Source organism: Spermophilus citellus, assembly GCF_964194105.1.
Source record: "Spermophilus citellus genome assembly, chromosome: 16".
Lineage (NCBI taxonomy): Eukaryota > Metazoa > Chordata > Mammalia > Rodentia > Sciuridae > Spermophilus > Spermophilus citellus.
In genome coordinates, this window is record NC_138196.1 from 40,808,154 (window position 1) to 40,826,076 (window position 17,923).

The following is a 17,923-nucleotide window of genomic DNA, read 5'->3' on the forward strand; positions in this document are numbered from 1 at the left end:
CCAGCCCATAGCATCTTCACACATACTCCTCTCATTACTCTTGTTCACATTCTTGTATGTTCATCAATAAAATAATGCAGCTAGACCAGATGATCTCTGAAGACTCATTCTAATTTTCAGTCTATGCAACGTTATTCTCCATTTTCATCTTCATCCTATAATATGTGACCAGCTTTGGGTGATTTACCAGGACTCATCTACACACCCTTTATTAAAGATTGATCTGCCAATATGCTAGTTTACTCAAGTGCATTCTGGAAATAGAACCAATGTTCAGGGCACTGCATAAGGCTATATTGGGGATCCAATGGCCCGGGGCCATTTAAAAAAAAAGAACCATCTGATTAGAGAGAGAAGTCAGACACACAAAGATAGCTAAACAATAATAGTTGACAATAAAAATAATATTCATCATGATTAACTAGTTTAGAAGAGTTCAATTAAAACAATTGTTGAATAAATCTTTTGCCTTTCTCTCACTCCTGGCTATCACCATGAGATAACACTATTAGATGGTAATGACGGAATCAGATTCAACTCAACAACTCCTTCTCCCAACTCCTTCCCCTACATTTGCCTTGGGTCTGTGGCAGTCTTCCAAAGTCTAATCCAGATCTTGTTTTAGGTTTTCCTTTCCGAGTATTTGGGTAAATGCACTGCACCGTGATCATTGATAATAGATGATATTCCAAATGTAAATTCCTATAAAACTCTCCATTCTCATTACCGCATCCATAGGGAGCAACCAAAACTTTAGATCTGATTTTGGACTTCCGGTTCTACTCTGCAGCACCCTGGGCTTCAATCCAGCAGAAAATTCTTCAAGGGGTCTAAGCCAATTATGCAATTTATTTCTTCTAATCCCCTTTCTGGCCAACCATGTGCTTTCTCTTCGGGAGTGGGAAGGACAATGGAGTCAGTTTTTGGATTACAAAAACAAAACAAAACCACTTGCTATAAAATTAGTCAATTTCTCAGAGACTATGAAACATAGTAATAAGTGTACTCATTTTTAAAGAGGAGGAAACAGGCACTGGGAGGAAACTGCCCACTGGTTCTATGGCTAGCAAGTGGAGACTGGGGTCTTATTTAATCCAACAAATTAGCTGCACTAACAGACTTATCTAGTCATCTACATTCATTGTGCTTTCATTTTCTCCTAGCACCTCAAAAGCATTTGATTTGTCTAACTTTGATATCCTTCAAACTATTTGGCAGATAGTATTCCTGTTTAGTGAATACAAAAGTAGAGGCATAGAGCACTCTTGGAGTTATGAAGGAACCTAGGGGTATGTGGTAGACACTGGTTTCCTGACAACTTTGGCCTCTCCATGCCCTCAATGATTCCATCCACTGTTACCTTACTTTTATTACTTTTGACTTGTAAGCAAAATTATGAACGTAAACAGATTTACTTTATAAATAAGTCCTTAGCCAGGAAAAGTATGTAAAAAATCCAATTAACAAAATCAACATGTGACCTACTACCATATTTGAAGCAGTTTTATGGTGGAAATTGGCCAAAATGAAGACATACACCCTTTCTACTTCCTTTTCCTATGTCCAGACCTTCAGAGCAGATGCCAATCAGAAACCCTGGCAGTGAGGTCCTAACTGGATGGGAGCAGATTATCTCTTTTATTATTTCCAATGTAGAATCAGGTGCTCCTTTAGCATGGAGGTCTTTTGAGCTGTTTTAGGATTATAAAATGAGGAAGAGTGAGCCAAACCAAAAGATAAAGGTTTACTGTGCTATAAATAGGGTATACTGCCTCTACTCTGAGATGTGTCCCAAGAACCCAAGCACTATAGGCAATGGAATTAAAAAACAGTTCTTTAAAATTTGCTGCGTAAGAAACACCCATCCCTTTATATTGATAGGATTTATTTTTCTTGCAAATAATTTTATTTAAAAAATCAATCCAGTCTAGCAAGCGATTTGTAGCCTTCTGCCTCTGCCCTTTGGCTAAGTCACCACCCACTGTGGTTTTGAGTTATAAAATCAGATATTTCTGTATCATCAAGCAAAACCAAGCTGTTGAAATTCTGTTATTTTAAAGTCCACTTGCTTTCTGTGCACAACTCAGATATTCTAGTTTTTCTAATAGGATAATCAAAGCAGAGCACCTGAGTCTAAAAGCATTTAGAATTTGATCTCGTGAGACACTGGTGACATAAAATCACATAATGGCATCAACTCTTTTTGTTTACATTTCTACTCATACTGAGACTCTACACATAGTCAGAGGTTGGTACATAGTAACAATGCTGGGTCTGTTAGGGGAAAGTATTTTGAGATAAGCCCGTCTCAAAATAAAAGCCAAAGAAGGCTGGGGATGTAGGTGTGGGGGGGGTGGCGGAAGAAGGAACTTGGCTTATCTTATGGCCTTAACGACAGCTACTATTATTTGCAGGGTTAACAAAAGGCTTCCAAGTACTTAATTTCCAAGTCTACTTGTGACTCTGATACTCCCTCTGGTAAAGAATTCTAGCTTTAAGTTGCTACCTAATGGATCACTAAGTATGGAGAAAAGATGGGGGAAGAAATGGTAAAATTCCCCCATTCTCTATGCCAGGCATTGTGTTAGGTCTTTAATATTTACCTTGACTTAAGTTGGTTTTCTTCCCCTTCCCTTCTCCAATGTGAGAGGTGGACAGAGGGAGCCTCTGAGAAGTCCAACCAAGAGATCCTATGAGCTGCCCTTCGAACTGGTGTGAGCTCTGACTCTGGTCCACTGCCTTTTAAGAGACGTTTCTTGAAGGAACCCATGTTTCTCTTGCCATTGCTATACTTTCGTAAACTCCCACACTGGCTACAGTGAGGATAAGGCACCTCAAACCCAGATTTTACTCAGAAAAAAGAAGGAGTGTGGCTATGTGAATTCTATGGTTTCAGGTCATTTGTGTGGGGTTGGTCAGAATGAAATGAAAGGAAAATACTTAAGAGCTGTTATTTATACACAGTATACTTTACAAATGTTTTTATTGAATATTAATCAATTACAAGTACTGTAAGTTAGACGTTAAGCCAAAGCACAATTACAGGTTAAATATGATCACAAATATGTTTTAAATAGAAACCTACCATGGAGGCAGGTAAAGTTCCTTGATGCCCTCTTTTGGAAATAAATAGAGGGTGAGAGAAAAAAGGTCTTCTATTCCAGGCAAACGATAATGAAGACTAGAAGAATTTACATGCTGTAAGTGGTTTTCCATGACTAAATCAGTAGAATTGCCAGATTTAGAAAAAGACAAAATCCAGGTGTTCAATTAAATTTGAATTTCACATAAACATTGAATAGTTCTTTTTTTTAATGATAAGGGTATGCCAAATTTTGCATGAAATGTAATTAAGCTAAAAAATTGTCTGAAATTCAAATTTAACTGGGCATCTTGAGTTTTATCTGGCAATCCTACAAATAGACAAATGTAAAAAGAAAGAAGCAGGAGTTGGAACCACCTGCCACTGGTGGGTCACAGACTAAAAATAAAAACAACACCAATAACAAACCAAAGGGTCACTACATTGGTTACTTACACAGACAAACATCACAATGGGAAATACAATCACTACTCCAAATGCTGCTGCCAGGAAACACTCTAATTTCCTCCAAGCTGGTTTTGTAAATGTTTTTGAGAAACCTTGTTTATCAAAGTACCTTTTCAGTTTTGTAGATGACAAAGACAAATATTACTACCACAAAGATAAGCTTAAACCAATGGGAGCAGAAGCAGGTATCATATGCACATTAAGTGTTCTATGTAATGAACACAATGGTTATATGGTCAAGGTCATTTTCTGGATCTAGGCTATTACTTAATTTCACTAAGGTGTTTTTTAGTTTTTCATCCAGAACTTTGAGAGAGGTGAGAGGGTGTGAGGTGGAGAGGTGAGAGGGTATGTGAGTTACATCTCACTACAATGTTTAACTGCAGTTCTCTGCAAAGCTCTGAATCAACCAAGGGCATTCTTGCTGTATATGGAAATAAGTATATAGATAAAGAAAACTCTTTGAAAGGATGGTAGTAGGTAGATGTGGCAATATGAAAAGAGAAAGAATGAAGAGTCAAAATGCATCTTCTCCAGTGTGTCATTTCATAGGAGGCCAAACTCTAGGCAGAAGACTAAAGCTGGTCACAGCATAACAATATTGGGTCTTACAGAATATATAAAATCTTCAGCTTCTGAAAGGTTTTCAGTGTAATACAACATAGTTTATATTTTAAAATGATTAAAAAACAACTTCATATCATTCAAATTCTTCAAGATATCAAGTTATTATATATCAACTTAACAGGCTTTAAATGAAGTCTTTCTAGCATTTCTCCAAACCGGAAGGTCTGGTAGCTGAAGAATTTCAGATGCGAACAGATTGGAACGGACTATTACGCCAGCCCCACTGTAGGTGAGGGAGTATTATTTATGAAATAGACCCTCGTGAAATAAGCTTAACAGATATGAAATACATGGAGACATGCCTGACTCATGGACACTTTTCAACATTTATTAGAATATAAAAGGTTAAAAAGTTTCTGCCACAGTTAAGGCTTTCTTATTTAGAAATATTTACTTGTCTATTAAATGCAGAATGCATGAGTTGCTTGAAGAAATCTCACTGTTTAGGATGGTATTTTTTTGAATGCATTACCTTGTTATATGCTAGATGTGTCAAATGATAGCTCAAATATTACTTTCATTTTTTTGTCATTGATTTGACATCAAACAAAATTAATTTCAGCCTTTAAATAAATTTCTGACATGTAAAACCCTATTTTAATGTTGGTTTTGAATATAAGCTGAATGACTAAAGTCTATAACTCTATACAAGATAACTAGGTTGACAGAAAACACAGTAAGAAGGCTGTTATCATAGCTATCACACTAACGGGATGTGAACACACTGGGGAAAAGTGATTAAAAATACACCATTTCTGTTTGCAAGGCCATTTACAGGAATCCAGACAGTGCACGTGTTTGAAAAGGGTGGGGGGAGCAATATCCAATAATCCTTCGTGCAATAGGGAAATATACTGCAATAGAGAAAAACCTAGACAACTTCTTGCATTCTTATATTGTTTTCTAGTGTTAACCAAAATTTTATTTTTTTGTATAATATCAGTGATAGAATGTTAATCTATATTACTTTTTTTTGCTTGTCACATTCAGGCATTTCTCTGTGTATTCTAATGTACTTTGCTATTTTGAGAGCAAGGGGAGATGGCTAACATCAAGCTCAATGATGCATAAGGATGCCGTTTCATGAAGACATTGGTATTGTTTAATTCTACTTACGCTGCTTGAAAAGCTAGGAATTCTAAGTTCCAAGAATGAAAAGGAAAATAAGAATCTTGGTTGTACTGTTGTAATTTTGCATAGAATTAAACTCTGGGTTCCATGCTGTCATTTGGTTAGAATCTTCTGAGGAGAGTGCATGAGGCCTCCAAGTTCTGGTTTGATATGAAAATGGAGAAGTACCTAGATTTATTTTCTAAGATGAAGAAAGAAGGACACTGAGTGAGATCGAAGGTAATGTTTGGAGCTATTTTAAATTCTTGACTAGCAATCTGGGGAAAACTGAAGGTCAAGTACAAGGAGAAAAGTGTCTAGGACACTTAATTTATAGCTATGTATCCAGTTGGCCAAAACCTGGTAAACTGGAACCATCAGGTCTAGACAGAACCCCTTTGATTTACAGCTGTGGTAAAACTGGTGGAGATGTTCAGATTCTCTCTTCCATTTGGTTTGAGAAACACATCATTTTAGGGAAGTCCCGATCTTGCTAGTATTTCTATATATTGCAGACACAAGAAATTAAATACATTTCAGCTTAATTTAATGCCAGAGGTTCTTCTTACTACTCTGAAAAAGTAATTTCCAAATGTAATACATTTTTGCCAACTTTTGAGCATACTCATGATGACGCTTGGTTTTCAAGTTCTGAAAAACTGTCTTGGTTCTTGTGATATCTCCCTTAACCCACATTCTTCAGCAGATAATATAAGAATATTCTTTCAAAAACTACCGCATACTTGAATGATTACAAGACCAGAGGCACTGCAAACACCCCCCACTACACAGCATGTTTTCTCAGTACACAAAACATCAGACATGTAATACCAGCAGTTTAAATAATGAACCACAGTTCACTTTTCCAAGTGTAAGGCTCAAGTTTAAAACTGGAACATCCGTTAATCTGGTCAGTGTGATGGAAACAACACAACATATAACCACAGTTGGGTAGTGGTCTATCTTTTTAATGAAGCTATTAAGTTTTCCATATCTATATCATATTAACTCTTTTACGTAACTAAAAATCACAGCTGTGTTTACCATTTAAAACTATGCCAGGGGATGGGGCAAGTAATGCACACTTCACAACTACTGAAAACCACACAGATGGCAATTTCTTCAACCCTTTGTTACACACAGCAAAAGAGAAGGGAAGGAAGAAAAAACAAAACCCTCTTAGTATCAATTTTTGAAGCTTTATATGGACTTCTAGTGCTACTAAACATGTAGCCAAGACACAAACACCCAGCCTGGGTCTGAAACTTCAGTAGAAGCAACAACTGAGGTTAATATTCTTGATTTAATTTTGAGGACCCATGCAAGATTCAGCTACAAAATTTAAACTACTCTGTGGATGCTTAGTTCTAGCATTGTACTCAAGCAGGGAAAAAAAAAAGAAGAAAAAAAAAAGGAAAGAGAGAGAGCAAAATGTGTATATCAAGACCTATTTCTAGAATTTTTGCATGTAACCATTTTATTTCACTTCTGGAGATTAAAGGAGGTCACAGCTTCATCAGCCTGCATTAAAATAACAACAACAAACCCAGATTAGTTTTTAGGACGTTAAATTGAAATGGCAAGTTTGTGTCATACCGTTTTTCCTATTTTCCCACCATGTTTATGCTTCTTTTGCTTCAGAGCTGAGTAGATGTACAGCATGTCAAGTAAATAAAACAATGCACGCAATTTCTTTTTGAAAATTAAGGTGAACAGGGCAAGTGTAAGAACTGTAGGAGATAATTTTTTGTAAGTGTCAATGTGCACTTGGCAACTGTTGATTAAAACAAGCAGTACTTTCACAAAGAAAACAGTATGGTACTTCTTTACCATCTTCATCTAAAAAAATAACTGAAAGGCTTTGGTTTCAATTTTTGTTTTCCTTGTCTAAATATATTAAGAAGTTTGAAGCAATGATTCAAAAATTTAGTGCAGGGATCTTTATAAACTATTTGAGGCATGCCACTCAAAATAAATCTGGAGTAAAAAAAAGTTCTTGCATTTGTGTACATCTATTTACTACATAGGATCTTTCTAAACTAAAGAGATAATAAAGAAATAATTTTTGGGACTCTAATGAAGTATAATTCCATTGACTTTGGAAATAAGGCAGCTAATTTTGGGGGCGACAATTCTGGTGGTACAGATTAAGTGAAGGGAATATTTATTTATTCTCTGAGGAGTCCTGTCGCTCCTTCTGGGCTACAATGATAGAGAATCACTTGGTCCTCTCTCTTTTTAATGCTGCTGCTCCTCCCCAGCCTCCCCAGTCATTTCACCTGGGAACTGAAGTCATAATCCCCTCACTCTAGCATTTCCCTGGCTGTGCTCTCCTGGGATTTCCAGCACTATCCTGAACAACCCTGCAGTGGGGCTTGTTTTGGAAAGAGCAAGTAGTCGTCCCCAGCTTTGACGTTGTCTCAAATTGGGAGCTCTCTTGGCAGATGGGCCAATTCATTAAAGAAAACTAAAATTTGATGCTTTTCCTTTTCATCTCGATTTTTGTTATCAAGAAGTACAGATACAAAATCAAACGCAAAATGTGGAAATAGAATTTTGCTCAGCCAGAAGCTTGGGCTGCACTGTTAATGATTTTAGTCAGTATAACTTTGTGCAAAATATCCTCAGGAAGGCTCTGGCTCATTTTCAAAATAACCAAAAAACAAACAAAATAAACAAAACCCCCAGCATCAATGATGTGTGTTTGGACAAAATTAAAAATGAGCCTGTGCATATTTGCTATATCCACATGCCATATCTAACAAAGCAAATGTAGTGTGTAAGTTGTGAACATTTGAAACAATATTGGTACGTCTTCTCTTTTTTCCATTTCCAAGTGTAGATCAAAGCGACCTTGCTTTAGAAATGGATAACTGCAATGGAAATGAGCCTGAGATATGTTAAAAGGCCGCCCCTGTAAACATTTCCTCAAAGGGAACAGTAGCAGTTGAGTATGTATCAGTTACTCATACTATATTCATCACTATAGCAATGCTTTATAAAAGACAAACAGCTTATTTCTAGGCTGTCAGGGATTTACAGAATATTGATTTTTTTTGTTTTGTTTTGTTGTTGTTGGAAACAATCCACTGTAATCCAGTCCCAGGTTTGAATCGACTTGGTCTTTACCAGTGGGCATTCACTAGGTCTTCTGCTCTGCGGCTGTTGAGGTCTGTGAAGGAGCTTCTGGCTTCATGATCTGGTAGGTGATAAGATACTCTGGGTATGCCTGTTACGGACAAAAAGAAAAGCAACTCATTCTTCTGACAGGTAAAATTGTAAAGCCTTATTTAATGTGGAAGCTTCAGAGGTTACTGATGGTAAACAGTATTCTACATAGACCTAGAACCCTACAAAATCCAATCTAATAACAGGTGTCTGAACAACTAGGAGGTCCTCCTGCTTGTTTGTATATAAATGTATAAATCTCACAATATAGAAAACTGGATGTTGTTTCTGCTTTTGTGTGTGTGTGGTGCTGGGGATGAAACCCAGGGTCTTGCACATGCTAGGCAAGTGCTCTCCATTGAGCCATACTTCCAATCCCCTAATTCTACTTTAAAAACTATAGTTACATTCTGTTCATCCCTTCTTACAGAGTCACATGCCATAAACAGGAAAACAACTGCACAAGGCAGCACTAATATCTTTTATACAGCACAGTACTGTCACATAGTATGTGGTCAATAAAAGTCTGTTAAATGAAAGAAGAATTCTGTCCAACTGAGATCAGATTAATCATAGAAAATGATGCAACCCTCTGAGCTAGGAGGAGAAAGGGTGAATGTGTTGAGTCTCCCATAACCTAGAGGAAACAGTTTGGGGGACCATTTTAAGAAACAAATTACAGGCATCATATTTGGAAAAGATAATGGCTCAGATTTAGACTTGCTCCCTACCCCCACCACTTCTTTTTTCTTTTTTTAAATTCTTGCAATTAATAAAACAAAGTTCAATAAATGGAATGGGATGAGCACTTCTCCACAGGAGCAGAAAAACGAAGGCTGACCAGAGAAAACATTACAAATCTTAACCAGAAATCACTACGAAGACAGCTATTGGAAAGAAAGGAGGAACAAAAAACCCCCTTAGTTTGTTTACTATGCAAAATTCTTCAACCCTAAATATAAACATGAGGATAAAACTAGGCTTAGTATTTCAGAGTGTCCTGTGGCTGAAAAATAATACTTCTTGGTACTCAAAATGTTTTCGGATCCCAAAATAATTTGTTAAATCCTGACCTATAAATTACTTGCATACAGACACGGGATAAAAAAAAAAAAAACTGAATCATTTTAACATTTAAAAAGCAAAATACAAAAAACAAACAAAACCTTGTGATAGAGTTACTGAATTTTTGCTTTGTCTCTCTTTCTTTTTATAAAAGCTGGGGAGGATATTTAAATTGCTCCAGTTGGCCCTGAACTCAAGATCTTTCTTCCTGAGGAGCTGGGATTATAAGTGTGTGCCACTGTACCTGGCTTGAATCCTTTAAAACTAGTATACTTTGATCCTAGGTGACAGAAATTACTACACATCTATGTCTTAGCTTTCCTCATCTATTAATGTGAACAGTAATAATACCTGGATTTTTATGAGGACTAAATACTAAGGTCTTACAATAGATCTGTCATAGTAAGAATTCAATGAGTTGGTTATTACTATTAATGTTAGTACCATCATTATCATTCAACATAGAGTAGTGCCTCCTAAGATGTCTCAGCTAGTATTTTAAAAAGAAAATAAACATAAATGTATTTTAAAAAGTTGATATGCATGTATAGAGCCATTACCATTCATCGGGTTCTTTTTCAAAATTTCAGTCTGCTCTGGTTTGAGTTAAAAATCGCAATGATCCATCAATTAGTATGTTTGTTGGAATAATCAAGATCAACAATCTCTTGACTTTCTAAGTTGAAGCTTCGATAACTGAAGAGTCTGTAATGTTACTTTATTATAATTTGCATACTGCTTAATTCTTACAATGCTTTTAATGCATTTTAGTTTTTAGGTACTAAAACAAGCCGGGTTAGACGCTTACTGTTAATTCTAGAGTTTAGTGTAAAGAATGTAACAAATCTCATATACTTATAGAAAATGGAAACAGAGTAGTTAATCAGATGGTTTAATGGTTAAGAAAAGAATCTTAAGGTTGGTGAGGAGCACATACTATATGTTAAAAGTGAGCACGAAGCTTGTTCCTACTTTCTTATGTCCCAATGAAGTTTACTCCCTCTGATACTTGGTATGATGCCTTCTTTTATGCTTGTAGATAAGCTGCTTAAGCAGAGAAGTCAGGAACGCTGACATACACATTTTGGTAGCTCACTGTTTAAGATGATCTCTGACATATGTAAACTTTTGTCAGATTCTAAGATTCTAATGGCATTGATTACTTCAAGGCCCTTCTTAATGAGTGCTACTGTTCCTACTAATTAGGTTATTGAATTGTTTCTGTGTACAGTTAAGACACCAATTAGTCATATCAAAGTTCAAAGGGATTTAAAGGAAAGAAATCATTAAACTACAAGACTAAAAGGGACTAGGATGGACTCAAAAACATTACACCCTGTTAAGTCACTTTAAGTCCACGCTGGTTATAAAAAACAGATGTTTTTCTTGTTTTATGTTCCTAAAACTCAACATCCACTCTGGTTAATTCACATTCAGGACATTTTCCTTAATCCAAATTCCTAATGCTAAAATTTAAACTCAAATGCTCTGTTTATTTCTCATAGTGATGAAGAAGGGACTGTCATACACTCTTGAGTAATTCTGTATAATGGAAAACCATTCTAAAAACCATTCTATAGTCTGTTCTTCTCCAGGTTAAATGTTCTGCATTTTTCAGACCATTTCAGTAAAACAGACAAACTCTCTGTAGCAACCAAGATGAGAGAATCTCTCTCCTTTATGTCTAATGTGAAGTGTAAAACACATAAACATACTCCTGATATTTTAAGTTCAATGTATGTTATAATGAGAGCCATTCTTTTCAAGTGTAGCTTACCTATCAATTTTTTTAAATCCTAAGGAAATAATCCCACTAATAAATAATATTCCTTACATCAATCTTCTGAAAATAACATCTATGTGTTCTTGAAAGTGTCAAACACTAAGAATAAAGATGACTTTGTAACTAAGGAGAATGATATAAAAGTTGGGAAAGGAAAATTTCATAAAGTCAGAAAAAATTATTCACCAGAAACTGTTCAATTAGTAGACACTACATTTATTAACACTATCCATGTAGGCAAGTCTACTTGGATGTGGAAGAATGAGTATCCTTCCCTGAAATAAAATGAACACTAAGGAATGCTTTTTTTTTTTTTTTTTTGGTTGAGGGGAGGTTGGTTATTGGGGATTGAACCCAGAGGTGTATCCCACTGAGCTAAATTGCCAGACTTTTAAGCAAGTTACCAAGTCAACTTTTACTTGGGAAATAGTTGAATGATTCATTTCAGAAATGTAAACTTACTTTTATTTTCTAAGCATTTCTTATTATTTCTTTCAATCCAAATGAAGAGAAAATGTTTACTATAGGTAACTTATAATATATTTAGAAATGAAAGATGAAGAAAACAAATAACTTATAATCTCAATACAAGGCATTAACAGGCATATTATTACACAAAAATTTAACCTATGTTGTTGAATTAAAAAAATTTTTTTTGGTTGTAGATGGACACAATACCTTTATTTTTACTTATTTATTTTTTTAATGTAGTGCTGAGGATCGAACCCAGTGCCTCACACATGCTAGGTGAACGTTCTACAACTGAGCCACACTCCAGTGCCTATTCTGCTGAATATTTAGGTTAATTTTTTCATTATGATAAACAACAATCTTATGTGTGACAAATCACTGATTATATCTAATACAAATTTCCACAAGTATAAATACTGATTCAAAGTAAAAACATTTTCTCTGCAAGTCTGGAATTTGCAATTTAAACAGAAAAATGGAGAATTTTTTGTTTGTTTTTCTAAACTTATCTGGAAACAACTACAAATTTAAATTGCAAGTTAATATGGTACCCACACACCTATATAACTTTTACCCAGATCCATCTCATTTGCTTTATCATTTTCACCTCCCCCATCTCCATCTAGATATATATATACATGTACATCCTTCTACAAAATCACACACACACCTATTTTTTTTCTGAAACATTTAAGTTATATACATCATTAGGGCCTTTTACTCATAAATACGATGCCAGTTTGTATTTCCTAAAAATAGATAATTTGTATTGTATCAACATTATAATTTTACATTGATAAAATACTTTTTTCTATCTACTGTTCCAGTTTTATCAGTTGATCTAATAGTGTCCTTTCACTTCCAGTATCAACAAATTTTAGGGGCCACATTTATCTGGAAAATTTCTCGTTTTACTCTTTTGTAATGCTGACAGTTTTGAAAAATCAATCTTTCCACATTAAAAAAAAAACCTGTTCATTTTGATTAGATTTATATATTTTGTGCCCGAATATGGCATAGATGATGTCGGTGCCCTTCTTAGGATAGCTCTCTGGAGACATGCTATATGCCCATCTGTCCCTCATGTTAATTTTAATTATCTGGTCAAGGCACTGTCCCCTTTCTTCAATGTGCAATTAGTGTTTCCCCCCTCTTTTGTAACTCTGTAATAAAAAGATGATACAAATATTCTCCTTTTGAAATTAGCACCTAAATTTAGCAGTCATATAATGGTTCAAAATGGTAATTTTTCCAACTCCAATATTCTCTCCAGAACTATCCATTTGTCCTTGACATCCTACTGTGATCAAGAGCCTCCCTCCCTCCCTCATTTATTTATCCTTTATTATCAGAACAGAATAATAAATTCCTTTTTTCCCCCCAAAGTTTAAAATTCATTACTGTACTTATTTTAGTGTTTAACTGTCGAGTGGGAGCTCCTTCAAGCTGGCTTCTGTATCTTTGTGATGTGCCCCCATGGTTTTGCTTTATTTATTTTTGAGCAGTGGCATAACAAGATATCTAAGGTCCACCTTGTACCTAATTCAGCCCTTAAATTATCTGTTTCTTCAAGAAGGCTTTGTTCCTTCTAGCTGGGAATGTTATAAGAGATTAAGACCTGGGCTCAGTTTCATTTACATTTAAGCACATATGTTTGTGTGGACATATATGTGTATAAATTTCTTATCTCTGCCTGCTGAAAGCAATAGCAATAAGCAATACTAAAGGTTATTTTTTTCATCATGGTATTCATTTGAAATTCAACAAAAACTATAAAATTTTTGTTTTCAGACACATTGGAAGCAGTACTGTGAGAGCTAAAGATAGGTTTGAATTAAGTATATATTTCCATAAGTATTTTTTCCAATTTTACTTCAGAGCCCCAAGCAGTTGACAAAATAAAATATACTGCAGCTTTATGACTGAGAAAGCTACAGTACCATGATCAGAATTATAGGTTCAAATCATATAACCAGCCATAGTAAGTACACCCATGAAGAAGATCCATCAAATGGCAGCTGCTCTTAGCTCTTCACTACTTTCTTGGGTCATCAAACACTATAGAACATTAACTCAGAAGAGCAACCATCAAGAGCAGCATGAGACCTAAGACTTTACTTCTCAGCTGTCCTTTTTTTCAGTCTTTCATATTAAAAAAGCCATTACCTGGCTGACAGGTAACTGATGCAAAGTTAATGTCAAAGAATCACATCTTTATTTTATGCCTGAAGTGAGAAGTGATAAATGGTACCAATGAGGTGTATATTTTATTAAAAGGTTTTCTTAAGTCTTATAAATAAGTCTCATATTCTGTAATGACATGTTTAGTAACTTTGATTATGCATAATTGATGAGTAACATACCTGTTCTCCTCTGTATATGACATACTCAGCATATGCCAGCCCATTGACACTTGGTCTCCCAATAACTGAGTGATGACCTGGAGGGGCATGGGCCATCTTCATGGTGCTGAATTGCAGAAAGGATTTTCCAAGGGTCACTCTACAGAAAAGCATTTGTCTAAATAAAAAAAGAAAGCAATGCTTTGAAGGAAGCTGTAAATGTTGGTTTTGAATTTTTTAAAATATTTATACTTTAGTTGTAGTTGGACAAAATACCTTTATTTTATTTATTTTTATGATGATTGAACCCAGGGCCTCCCATGTGCTAGGCAAGCGTTCTATTGCTGAGCCACAACCCCAGCCCTGGTTTTGAATTTTTTACAAAAATCTTAACACAAGCAAAGCTAACTTGCATGTCGCTTTCAAATTTTAGGTCTAGGAATGGTATGGGATATGACATATAATTTATTATAAATAATTATCAGGCTTAATAGTTCTAGTTTAAAGTAGTTTTGGTGTGGCTTAGAAATCACCCATAGAAAATAACTGGTATTAGGTTGTGTCTAATGGGAAAAGGGAAATACTAGAGGAAACTGAGTGCTGTATGAATAAACAGGTTGAATATAAAGAGACCAAGAAAATGGAAACAGCATCTGAAATTAAGATTAGATTCGTTTACTATGGGAAAACAGTAAAAACTGAGATAAGGTAAATAGTATTAATAAAAGTGAACCATTAACAAAAAAAACTTGGCTTAAATGTACAGCTGGAAGTCACACTAGTTGGGTGAATATGAATTTGGGCAGATGTCACAAAAAGTATGAAAGGTTGATGAGAAAGAAAATTATATAACTATAGCCCATGGACCCAATCCTCCTGACTGCCACCTGTTTTGTAAATACAATTTTATAGAACAAACCCATGCATTTGTTTCCACAGAGTCTATGGCTGCTTTTGCATTACAAGTGAGAGCTAAGTCATTATGACATGGAAAAAATGACCTGCAAAAATAATAACTATCTAGCCCTTTAAAGAAAAATTCAACTCCTAATCTGAGAGATAAACAATTTAGCTAATTAATACAATTAATCACACAGTTAAATGTGAATAGTTATTATTCAAATAATTTGCTTTTAGTAATAAAGTATGATCTTTGTGTTATGGCCAATCAGAGATATTTTGAGCCAATTAAAAATTTGCATTGAATCTATTAGCATGACTGAGTCCTGCCTGAACTTGCTTTTTTAGTTGGGTGCCACCTATTCTCTTTTAGGTCCCAGAGAAATAGGTCTTGCTCTATATTGGTAGTTTTTTTTTTTTTTTTTTTTTTTGAGTTCTATCTCTACAGTAGTGGCAGTAATGTATTGTCATTAGGTTCTGAGAATCCTTGTCTATTGATCGGGGAAACACACTTTTTGACCAAATAGGTCCTGGCTTCTAGCTTTCTGCTTCCTGCCCCAAAGCTTTACTGTTGGCTGGTGAGGATAGAAGATGCATGACCTGCCTAGCCAGCCCATGAGACTGCAGGTTAAAGATGAGCAGATGGAGAGTACCGGCTCATGTCTGCTCGCCTGGCATGACTTGCAGACTGTGATACATTATGCAGTAGATACAATGTAGGGGTACTAATTCACTGGGGCAAATGTTGGTCAATGCAAGACAGGAGCCATTAGATAAATTCATCCCTACTGATATACTACTATTCTGAAATACAAAATATAGTTTCTACAGCTTCTCTGAAGATGTCTCATGGGCTGAGCAAACAATAGCACTTGTTAGGAAATGATGTCGACCTAGCTTCTAGATAATACATCATTGTTTTCTCTGCCTCTTTTTCTACCTGTCTTTTGTGCCCTCGTTCCCAGTTACTTGTGACTGTACTTGCCAAAGAAGTACTAGTCATGTGCTTTGGTTTCAAGCTGTTTTTGAAGAAATGCTGGCGAAGACATAAACCTACGTGTCTCACTTAAATGAGTGATTGCTAGTTCCCATCTAGGTTCACTTTTTTTTTTTTTTTTTGGTATTGGAGACTGAACCTAGGGGAGCTTTACTGCAGAGCTATATCCCCAGTCCTTTTGAATTTTTGAGAAAGTTGTTGAGGTTGACCTCAAACCTGTGATCCTCCTGCCTCAGTCTCCCTCATCCTCTTGAGTCACTGGGAATATAGGGGTGTGCTACTTGGCTAGGTTCACTTTGATTGCTTATTTAGGTTTTTTCTTTTGTCTCCACAGGAGTTATGTTTGAAGCAATGTAGCTTTTGTATGCTATATATCCTTAGCAATTTGTGTGTTCTTAACCAGAGAGGTCTTATAGGAAAGAAGTTTCCTTCTGACCATATGGCATCCGTCTTAGAACTACTGATGACTAGAAATTTTTTCATAATATAGCTGAAAGAGATAAGTTTTAAGATCAATTGCTATAAGGAATTTCAAGGATATATGAATTTTTTTTAAGGTCTTGGCTGAATAAAAAGATTTCTCATGAAGATGACTGCAAAAATAAATTTGTTTAAAAAATGTAATAAATTCTGATCTTTGTAAAGTATGATTCTTTTGTATTTTGATTATCAGGGGAAATATTTTTTCCCCCCACTGACTTCAGAGAAGTCAGGGATGAATGCAGTTGGACCTGGAAATCAAACATGGTTTGTGCTACTTCCTTGAAACTTCACACACTGAATTTGTTCTCAGTGAGGGCACCGTGCTTTATTCCTAGTTAAAGTAGCCATTATTCTCTCCACCTTCTGAATTTTAAAATCCTATTTAAAATTCTGATGTTCATTTGACTGTCATTAATTGCAAAGTTGATATTTTAAAGTTGAACTTTTCAAGGTTAATTATATGTCCTGTCCTAATGTGAACAATTCACTAGCAAACTCAGAAGCAAATTAAAGAGCCTCCTTGTTTACAGAAGTTGTCTTAGTTCAAATGTGATGAGAACTGGAGTGTCTTTGTTCTGTAGAAGTCATTTTCAGTCTTGTCTTGATTAAGAAGAAAGGCACGTGAACATCAGGGAGAAAAGCCCAGATGCAGGGAGGTTCATTACAATTCATGGTTGGTATACATTTATCTGGTTTTTACGTGGTATTAGCTTTGCCATAATTGCTCCTATTAGAGGAGAAGGTGGTCCGCTGTTTTTACCTTACCGCTAAGCCTTACTTATTAGAAGTGAGACTCAAGGATAACCCGTGACTTCTGCAGAGCCCCCAAAACTAATCAGGTTTGTTGATGGTAGCCACCGTTACACTATATGTTGGATGCTCACCTATGACATATATAACATGACCTGTCTTTGTGTGTGGGGCAGCCTGTTCCTCCTCCAATCCCATAAACATACTGGTTGCTTTTTGAGGAGTTTTCTGCAAAATAAATCCCAGCTCCAAACATTCCTCCTATATATGCATGACGCTCATCAAAGCCTTTATGAATAATGGCATTAATGAATGGAGAACCTAAAAATAGAAAAACAAAGATTAGTTTGTGAGCACTTTTCTGGAATTCCAATTAACTGCATTCTATCTGAACTGAGAGGTTAATATTAAGAAATAATGCATACATGAAAAAGTTTATTTTGGCCTATTATTCGTAAGTTATTTTAATGTATTAGAATTGTATAAGTAACATGGATTTTGCAGATGGCATGGGATTTTTAGACAGCAAAGTGCAATGTGGCTATGAAAACAGACTATTTTACATGCTATTTGCATGTAACAAATTACAACAAAAAATAACTAGATGGCTCAACTTGCTCAAATGAAGTTCTGAAATAATCTGAGAAATTATTTTCATTTCATATGCCTTGGAAATC

At 35.5% G+C, this 17,923-nt stretch overlaps 1 protein-coding gene across 2 annotated transcripts in view; it reads right to left on the reverse strand.

Annotated features, from left to right (window-relative positions):
- Positions 1-2,964: 2,964 nt before the first annotated feature.
- TNKS (tankyrase) overlaps positions 2,965-17,923 on the reverse strand; it is a 216,116-nt gene continuing 201,157 nt past the window's right edge. For both annotated transcript variants that reach the window (XM_081269053.1, XM_081269054.1), the window contains 3 exons: positions 17,381-17,567; positions 14,138-14,294; positions 2,965-8,516 (listed from right to left, as the gene is read on the reverse strand). In XM_081269053.1, coding sequence (XP_081125179.1) covers positions 8,430-8,516; positions 14,138-14,294; positions 17,381-17,567 — 431 coding nt within the window. In that variant the 3' untranslated portion in view covers positions 2,965-8,429. The remainder of the gene's footprint in view (positions 8,517-14,137; positions 14,295-17,380; positions 17,568-17,923) is intronic.